The 9158-nt window shown below is 64.6% G+C and overlaps 3 protein-coding genes across 14 annotated transcripts in view; 1 reads left to right on the plus strand and 2 right to left on the minus strand.

Annotated features, from left to right (window-relative positions):
• L1CAM (L1 cell adhesion molecule) overlaps positions 1-5824 on the minus strand; it is a 35321-nt gene extending 29497 nt beyond the window's left edge. For 10 of the 11 annotated variants that reach the window (XM_085046313.1, XM_085046311.1, XM_085046310.1 and 7 more), the window contains exons 1-5: positions 5734-5824; positions 2994-3091; positions 2464-2478; positions 2040-2145; positions 844-1028 (exon numbers count right to left, since the gene is read on the minus strand). In XM_085046313.1, coding sequence (XP_084902439.1) covers positions 844-1028; positions 2040-2145; positions 2464-2478; positions 2994-3091; positions 5734-5786 — 457 coding nt within the window. In that variant the 5' untranslated portion in view covers positions 5787-5824. The remainder of the gene's footprint in view (positions 1-843; positions 1029-2039; positions 2146-2463; positions 2479-2993; positions 3092-5733) is intronic. The other variant, XM_085046312.1, reaches the window with a different exon arrangement.
• RPL10 (ribosomal protein L10) overlaps positions 1-9158 on the plus strand; it is a 117718-nt gene that overhangs the window by 49212 nt on the left and 59348 nt on the right. The window lies entirely within an intron of this gene.
• On the minus strand, positions 6690-9049 carry SSR4 (signal sequence receptor subunit 4). The gene is made up of 6 exons (XM_085046576.1): positions 8922-9049; positions 8480-8598; positions 8323-8397; positions 7886-7975; positions 7727-7792; positions 6690-7083 (listed from the first exon to the last, which is right to left on the minus strand). The coding sequence occupies exons 1-6, from the start codon at positions 8968-8970 to the stop codon at positions 6979-6981; spliced, it is 504 nt and encodes a 167-aa protein (XP_084902702.1). The 5' UTR covers positions 8971-9049; the 3' UTR covers positions 6690-6978.

A 9158-nucleotide genomic window follows, 5' to 3' on the forward strand; every position in this document is an offset into this window, starting at 1 on the left:
GGGGAGACGTGAAACTGACTGGGGGACCCCAAACCACCCCAAAACCCACCGGGGGGACCTCTAAACTGACCGGGGGACCCCAAAAAACCCCAAAACCCACGGAGGGTACCCCAAAACTGACCGGGGGGGGAGGCGAAAGTGACCGAGGGGACCCCAAAACACCCCGAAACCCACCGGGGGGACCCCGAAACCGACCGAGGTGACCTCAAAACCGAGCGGGGAGACCCCAAAATAACCCGAAACTGACCGGAGGGACCCCAAAACACCCCGAAACCCAGCGGGGAGCCCCAAAACCGACAGGGAGAAACCCAAAATGCCCCAAAACCGAGCGGGAAGGACCCCAAAACCCATGGGGACCCCAAAACCGAGCAGGGACCAGGGGCTGGGAGGTCTCCCTCCATCCCAAACCAGCCAGGGAAACCCAAATTTGGGGTTTTTAGGGGTTTTTTTTGGTGTTTTTAGGGGTTTTGGGGTCTCACTCTGGGCGATGATGTGGCTCTCGGGTGACACTGCTGTCCCCAGGGGGGTTTAGGGTTTTTCTTAGGGTTTTTTTTAGGGTTTTTAGGGGTTTAGGGTCTCATTCTCGGCTCTCGGGTGACACTGCTGTCCCCAGGGGGGTTTAGAGTTTTTTTAGGGGGTTTTAGAATTTTTTTTAGGGGTTTTTAGGGGTTTTTTAGGGGTTTTTTTAGGGTTTTTAGGGGTTTAGGGTCTCACTCTCGGCTCTCGGGTGACATAGCTGTCCCCAGGGGGGTTTAGGGTTTTAGAATTTTTTTTTAGGGTTTTTTAGGGTTTTTTTAGGGGTTTTTTTAGGGTTTTTAGGGGTTTTGGGGTTGAGGGTCTCACTCTCGGCGATGACGCGGCTCTCGGGTGACACTGCTGTCCCCAGGGGGTTGCTGGCCGCACAGCGGAATCTCCCCTGCAGCCTCGCGGCCAGGCTGGCGTTGATGACCAAAGTGCCACCGCCGGGTGACAGCGACACCCCCGGGAGCTCCGCCGAGAACGGGCGGTCCTCGCGCGTCCAGCGGAACCTGCGGGGACACTCCGTGAGCGGGGGGACACTGGGGACACCGAGGAGACACTGGGGACACCGGGGGGACACTGGGGACACCGGGGGACAATCCGTGAGCCGGGGGACACCGGGGGGACACTGGGGGGACACTGGGGACACAGAGGGACACTCCGTAAGCAGGGGGACATTGGGGACATGGGGGGACACTGGGGGACACTCCGTAAGCAGGGGGACACCGGGGACATGGGGGGGACACTGGAGACACCGGGGGGACACTGGAGACACAGAGGGACACTCCGTGAGTGGGGGGACACCGGGGGGACACTGGGGACATGGGGGGACACTGGGGACTCCGAAGGACACTCCGTGAGCTCGGGGACACTGGGGGGACACGGGTGGTCAATCACCGAGTGGGGTGACACGAAGGGACACGAAGGGACATTTACCAGAAGGGGTGACACGAGGGGATGTTGGGGACACGGGGCGACGCGGGGACAATCATTGAGTGCGGGGACACGGGGGGACATTCACCGGATGTTGGGGACACGGGGCGACAATCAGTGAGCAGCGGGACACGGGGGGACATTCACTGAGTGGGGTGACACGTGGGGGACACGAGGGGACATTCCCGGGTTTGGGGACACAGGGGACACGCGAGGCGACATTTACAGGAGGATAGCAGGGACACGTGGGGACCTTCAGTGGATGTTGGGGACACGGAGGGGACATGGGTGACGCAGGGGACACAGAGGGACTCGAGGGGACACGAGGGGACATCCGTCAGGTGGGAGGAGCCGGTGGGACACTCGCTGGGGACTGGGGGGGACACAGGGGGTCTCACGGTGACACTCGCTCCACCCGTGAGGGACACGAGGGTGACACAGGGGGGTCTCGGGGTGACCCAGGGGACACCCAGGTGACACTCGCTCCACCCGAGGGGGACACGAGGGTGACACAGGGGGTGTCAGGGAGGTCTCACTGTGCCCCAGGTGACACGCAGGTGACACCCAGGGGACACGGGGACACTCACTCCACGCGCGGGTTGCCGGTGGCAGCACACTTGAGCACGATGTCATCGCTGGGGAAAACCACCAGCTGCTCGGGGGGCTGCTCGGTCAGCTCGGGGGGCTGCTGGACTGCGGGGGGACAGCGGCTGGGACCCCCGGCGACAGCCCGGGGACACCTCAGGGACACTCAGGGACACCTCAGGGACACCCAGACTGCCCCCAGACCCCCCCGGACCTCCCCAATATATCCTGCAGACCCCAGACCTCCCCTCGGCACAGCAGCGGGGGCATCTCGGGGTGACCACAGAGATCCCCGACCCGCATGGAGACCCCCCAGGACATCCCCAGGACCCCTCAAAACCCCCCCAGACCCCCTCAGGACTCCCCAGGACCCTCCTGGACACCCCCAGACCCCCCCCCAGGACCCCCCAGACCCCCCAAACTCACGCTCGTGCAGCGAATCTGCACCATCCGGGGGGAGCAGAGGGGGAGAGAGACAGAGTGAGAGTGGGGAGGGGTCTGCCTGGGGGGCGGGGGGCGTGCGGGGGGTCCTCAGAACGGGGGGTGGGAAAAAGTGGGGGGTCTACGTGCGGGGAGGTGAACTGGGGAGGGGTCTCCATGCTGGGGGGTTTCACAGTCAAGGAGGCAAATTGAGGAGGGGTCTTCATGCTGGTGAGGGATCCACAGTCAAAGATATGAATTTGGGGAGGGGTCTCCATGCTGGGGGGTTTCAGAGTCAAAGATATGAATTTGGGGAGGGGTCTCCATGCTGGGGGGTTTCAGAGTCAAAGATATGAATTTGGGGAGGGGTCTCCATGCTGGTGAGGGTTCCACAGCCAAGGAGGCGAATTGGGGAGGGGTCTCCATGCCAGGGGTCTCCATGCTCGTGCAAAGCATCCCCGTGCGGGACTCCTGGCGCCGGGCCGGGGGGTCTCCCCGCCGCGCCCCCTCCCCAAGCTCGCCCCCTCCCCACTCACACTCGGGGGGGATGACGATGGCTTCGCCGCGCCCCCCCAGCAGCAGCAGCAGGACGAGGCTGAGCCCCCCGGGCAGCGCCATGGCGGGGGCGGGGGCCCTGCGGGGGGGCGGCGTGGGTGGGGGTCTCAGCCCTGCCCGCCATCCCGGGACGCCCCCTCCCCAAATTCCCCTCCCCACCCCCCCGCGCGGCTCCATTGTGTTGAGGCCACCGCGTCCCCTCCCCTCCCCCCCCCGCGGATGCGCGCGTTGCCATGGCGACGGCTAATGAGGGGACCTGTCACCTTGGCGCGCGACCCCCCCGCGACCCCCGAGCGCCCCCCCGCCCTCCCCCGCGGCCGGCCGCAGCCCTCCCCAATTCAGCACCGCGGACAGCGCCGGCGCCGGGACAGCCAAACCCCCAAAAAACCCTAAAAAAACCCCAAAATCCACCCCAAAATCAACCCAAATCACACCCGGGGGGGGGATGAGACCCCCCAGACCCCCCCAGGAATATTCCCGAACCCCCCCGAGACCCCCAAACCGCCCGGGGGGGCACGGCGGGCTGGAGACCCCCGGGGGATGGGAATCCCCTAAACCCCCCCTGGAGACCCCCGACTCACCCCCCAACCCCCCCGGGGGGTTCAGCCATCCCGACCCCAAAACCCCCAGCCCCCCAGGGTGTCTCCCCCCCCCCCCCGGCAAGCTCCGGGCGTTGCTCGCCCCTCCCCTCCCGGGACCATCCGCCCCGCCAGGACCCCAAAATCCCCCCGGAAGGCTCTGAGACCCCCCCGGGAGCATCGGGAACCCCCCCGGGAATCTCGGGGACCCCCCGGGGGGATCCAGCCCCTCCCCCCGAGCCCCCCCGGCCCCGCCCGGCCGGAAGCGCGGGTGGCTCGGAGCGAACAAGGAGCTCTTGTTGACCCCAAATTCCTGGGGGGGGGGAGGGGACAGCGCTGGGTTTGGCCCCCCCTCCCCCACAGCCCCACCCGGGGGTCCTCAGCGTGCAGCCCACCCCCCCAAAAACCCCAAAAAAAACCCCCAAATTTCCCCTCCTGGCCGCAGGTGAGGCGCGGGGGGGGAGGGGCGGCCGGGGCACCTGTAGGGAAATGGGGGGTGGGGCTGCCCCTCCCCCACCCCCCGGACCCCCCCTGACCCCCCCGAGCCTCGGGGGTCGCGCAGGGCGGCGGGGGGAGCGCGAGGGGGGACAGAGGGGGGGCGATGCCATCATCACCCCCCCCAGCCGGCCCCACCCATCTGTTGGACGCCAGGACCCTATAGAGACCCTATGGAGACCCTATAGAGACCCTATGGAGACCCTATAGAGACCCTATAGAGACCCTATAGAGCCTATAGAGACCCGAAAAACCCATAGAAACCCCACAGAGACCCCGAGAAACCCCCTAGGAACCCCATAGAGACCCTATAGATCCTATAGAAACCCCATAGACCCTATAGAGACCCTACAGAAATCCCAAACAGATCCCACAGAGACCCCACAGACCCTATAGAGACCCGAAAAACCCCATCGAGACCCCGAGAAACCCTACAGAGACCCCCCCAGACCCTACAGAAACCCTATAGATCCTATAGAAACCCCATAGAGACCCTATAGACCCCATAGAGACCCTATAGAAATCCCAAACAGAACCCACAGAGACCCCATAGACCCTATAGAGACCCTAGAAATCCTAATAACACCCCGTAGAGACCCCATAGGAACCCCATAGAGATCTTACAGAGACCCTATAGATCCTACAGACACCCCATAGAGACTCCACAGTCCTTACAGAAACCCCATAGAGACCCCCGGAGGCACCACGGAGACCCCATAGACACCCTATAGGGATCCCCGGAAACCCCATAAAGACCCCAAAGCCCCCCCAGCCCAGCCCCCTCCCCCCAGAGCTCCTTTCCCGCCATCCCAGCCCCCTATAGGGTCGCCTTGCCCTCGATCCCTTTCCCCCCCAGAAATCCCAAACCTCCCCTGTCCCTCGGCCTGACCCTATAGATCCCCTACAGACCCACCTGCGCCCCCCGGCCCGACCCCACAGAGCCCCTATGGAATCTATAGGCTCGCTGTGCCCCTCAGCCCGACCCTATAGACCCACCTGCCCCATAGAGCCACCTGCGCCCCCCGGCCCGACCCTATAGATCCCCTATGGAACCACCTGTGCCTCTGCCCAGCCCCTATGGACCCCATAAAGCACCTTCACCGCTGCTCGGCCCTACAGAAACACCTCGGAGACCCCCGACCCACATTTAACCCCTTCCACGCCCCCAGACCCTCCTTTACCCCTCCCAGCCCCCTATGGACACCCCCAGCCCCACCTTTCCCTCTGTCCCGACCCCATACGGACCCCACAGACCCCCTAAACCCCCAGAACGCCCCCAGCCCCATTCTGACACCCCCCGACCCCTACTGACGCCCCCAGCCCCATCTTCACCCTCCCACCCCCAACAGCCCCCCAGCCCCCAAAACCCCCAGCCCTAGAGACGCCCTAGCTCCACCGACCCCTCAGCCCAGCCCCACAAACACCCCAATGACGCCCCCAGACCCAATTTAACCCCTAAAGCCCCCCAGCCCCACCTATCCCCCTCCCCACCCCCCAGCGCAGCCCCCGGGAGCCCCAGAGCAGCCCCTTCCCCCCGGCGCCCCCCGCCCCAAAAACCGCGGGGTGTGCGGGGAACCCCGAGACCCCCGAGACCCCCTCGGGACCCCCCGGAGCCCCCCGGAGCCCCCCGGAGCCCCCCGGGCCATACCTGGAGCTCCTGCCGCTCCCAGCTCGGGGCTGCGGCTGCCGCGGGGTTGACATAATCCGCCCGCAGGCCACGCCCCCTCCTCGGGCCACGCCCACCGGCCACGCCCACCCCGCACAGGCCACGCCCACCCGCCACGCCCTGGGCGGGGGGCGAGAGACCCCAACGAGGGGATGGGGATGGATTTGGGGAGGGGGTTTGAGACCCCAAATGTTGGAGAGCTCCGGGGGGGGGAGGGGGTGTGAGACCCCCCCCAAAAGGGGGTTGGGGTCTTCATTTGGGGGGTGAGACCCCCGGATTGGGGGGGAAGAGACCCCCTGGGGTGTCTATTTGGGGGGGAGGAGACCCCTCCCCAAATTCCTGAGACCCCCCCGGGTATTCCATTGGGGGAGGGGCGACAGGGACCACCCCCCCCAAATTCCCGGGACCCCCAGGGTGGGGCAAGCCCCCCCTCGTTATTGGGGTCACCTAAGAAGGAGAGACCCCCAAAATTGGGGAGGGGGAGGGAAGGGACCCCCCCGGCTGCCTGAGACCCCCGAATTGGGGGTTAAAGGGACTTTTCCCCCCCTAAAAACACCCCAACTCCCCTGTGGGACCCCCGTGGGACCCCTGAGGGTGTTGGGGACCCCCCTGGGACCCCCACCCCAAATTTGGGTCGCTGCCAGGGTGGGGGGAGGGGAGGGTGGGATTTGGAGCTTTGCCCCCCCCTCCCCCCCAATTCCCGGCAATCACAGCCTTGGAATTCCAGGAAATTCCGGGAAATTCGGGAGATTCCCCACCCCCCTCCCCCTCCCGAGGGACCCCCAAACCACCCCGGGGACCCCCACCCTGCAGTGACGTCATCGAGGGTGGGAGTGACGTCATCAGGAGGGGGGGAAACCCTCCAAACCACAGGGAGAAGCCCCCTCCCCAAATTATGGGGATTTGGGGATTTCCCCCAGGAACTGAGACACAGAAACTCCTCAGACCCCCAATTTGGGGGGAAACACCTTTATTGGGGTACAGGGGGGGATTGGGGACCCCCATGGAAACTGGGGAGGGGTTGGGGTCCCAACCTCCCAATTTTGGGGTCTCCACTCCCCCCCTCAATTCGGGGATTCCCCCAAAACTGAGACCACTCCCCTTGAGGGTGTTCCCCACCCCACCCCGTTATTTTGGGATGGGGAGGGGGAGCTTTAGGGTGGTGAGGACCCCCGGGAGGTTGTGAAGGTTGTTTTTGGGGTTTTTTGGGGGTTTTTTTGGGGTTTTTCAGGCCTGGATGCTGCTCTTGGTGCTGAAGGCCAGGTAATACACCACCAGGCCGATGGCAGCTGCCACCACCTCTGTGGACACCCAGGGACCGTTCCAGGCGCCCTGCGGGGAATTTTGGGGTCACCAGAGAACCCCAAATCCCCCAAAACCCCCCAGATCCCACAGGGCTCTGCAGCTCCCCAAAATCCACCCCAATGTCTTGGTGTTGAGTTATTAAATTCTCGAAGTATCCCAAAAAAACAAACTCCAAATCCCAGTTCTGTCCCCCAAAATCCCAGTTCTGTCCCCCAAAATCGCAGTGTTTTCACCCCAAAAAGCACTGGGATATCCCAAAAGCTCAGTTTGGCTTCTCAAAGCCCCAGGACTCCCCGAAATCCCAGTGTTGTCACCCTAAAATCCCTTGGAAACCCCGAAATCCCTGTGTCACAACTATAAAAAACCCCAAAATTCCAGTGTCATCCCTGTAAAACACCCTGAGTTCACCCTAAAAACGTGGGGTGCCCCAAAATCCCAGCGTCACCTCCCTAAAAACCCCAAAATCCCACTGTTTCCCCCCCAAAATGACCAGGACACCCCAAACTCACCTCCCAAAGCCACATCCAACCCCAGGACCCTCCAACGCCCCCAAATCGCCCCAATTTCCCCCAAAAACGCCACGTGGCACCTGCAGCCCCCCCAGAGTTAGGAGGGACCCCCTGAACCCCCCAAATTCGGGGGGATTTCCCCAAAATCCCCCCAAACCCACCCGGTGGTCGACGTTGACGGTGAAGAGAGGTCGGATTCGGGAAACGTCCTCGTTGTTGCGCTGGGCCTGGGGGGTCAGGGGGGTCAGAGGGATTTGGGGGGTTCAGGGGGGGTCTGGGGGGTCCTGAGAAGCCCCCCGAATTTGGGGAGGGGTCCTCACCTTGCGCAGGGCGCTGTAGGATTCCTCGTCGAAGAATTTCACTTCATAAGTGCCTGACTGGGCCTGGCGGTGCTCCAGGCTCCAGGAGACCTGGGGGGGTGAAAAAAGGAGGATTTGGGACCCCCAGACCCCTCCCCAGATTCACCCGAGACCCCCCAGAGCTGCCCAAAAGGCCCTTCATATCCCCCCACCCACCTGAGACCCCCAAAAACCTTCCCCAAAACTCCCCTCAGCCCCTCAGAATCCTCCCAGGAACTCCTCATCCACCTGGATTTCCCCAAAATCCATCCCCCAAACCCACCTGGACCCCACAGCTCAACCCTATTAAATCTTCCAAAGGACCCCCCTCTCCCCTGAGCCCCCCAAATCAACCCCAAACCCCCCAAAACAACCCCAAATCAACCCCAAATCCCCTCACCCGAGCTCCCCAGCCTCACCTGGTACCTGCCGACATCCTGCCCGCGGGTCACCGGGAACTGCTTGCCGTTCACATCGGCGTACAGAGCCACGTTCTGCGGGGAAGGGGCGCTCAGGGGGGTCACCGGCAAGGCTCTGGGGTCCCTCACGCCCCCTCCCCACCCGCGGGGGTCTCACCTGGGCGCCGTTCTTGCAGACCAGCGAGATCTCCACCACGAAGACGCTCTCGGAGGCGATGACGGCGTCCGAGGTGGTGTAGTAGGAGGGGGCGATGGTGGGCTCGGGGCAGGGCTCGCCTGGGCAGGGGGCGGCGGGTCATCCCTCAGCGAGCCGCCCAGAGACCCTCAATGCCTGAGACCCCCAGTGGTTCCCCAAGCCTCCTGATATCCCTCACGGAAAGCCTCACCGGCCGCGGGAAATCCCTCACGGGACTGCCGGTCCCCTCAGCCCTCACAGAGCCCTCAGGGCCCTCACGGAGCCCCTCACGGCCCTCACAGGCCGCGACCCCGCCGCCTCCACAGGACCCTCCCGGCCCACACACACTGCAGCACCGCTCCCCGGCCCCGGAACTCCCTCCCAAGCCGCCGTTCCCCTCACGGAACCGCCGTTCCCCCGTTACCGGCAGCGCCGCTCGCCGCCAGCAGCAGCAGCAGCAGCGGCAGCGCCATGATCGGCCGCGCGCTCCGCCCTCAGCCCGCCCTCGCGCCCACAAACCAATCAGCGTCGCCCGCCGGCGCGAACAGCCAATGGGAAGGCCGGGGCGGGGCACCCGCGCGCCCACCGACCAATGGGGAGCGAGCGAGCCGCGCGGCCCGTGCGAGACGTGGCTCGCGGTGGAGGCGGTGGGCGGGGCTAG

The sequence above is a fragment of the Lichenostomus cassidix genome, unplaced genomic scaffold (assembly GCF_008360975.1).
Source record: "Lichenostomus cassidix isolate B80296 unplaced genomic scaffold, HeHo_3.0 HiC_scaffold_40, whole genome shotgun sequence".
NCBI classification, from domain to species: domain Eukaryota; kingdom Metazoa; phylum Chordata; class Aves; order Passeriformes; family Meliphagidae; genus Lichenostomus; species Lichenostomus cassidix.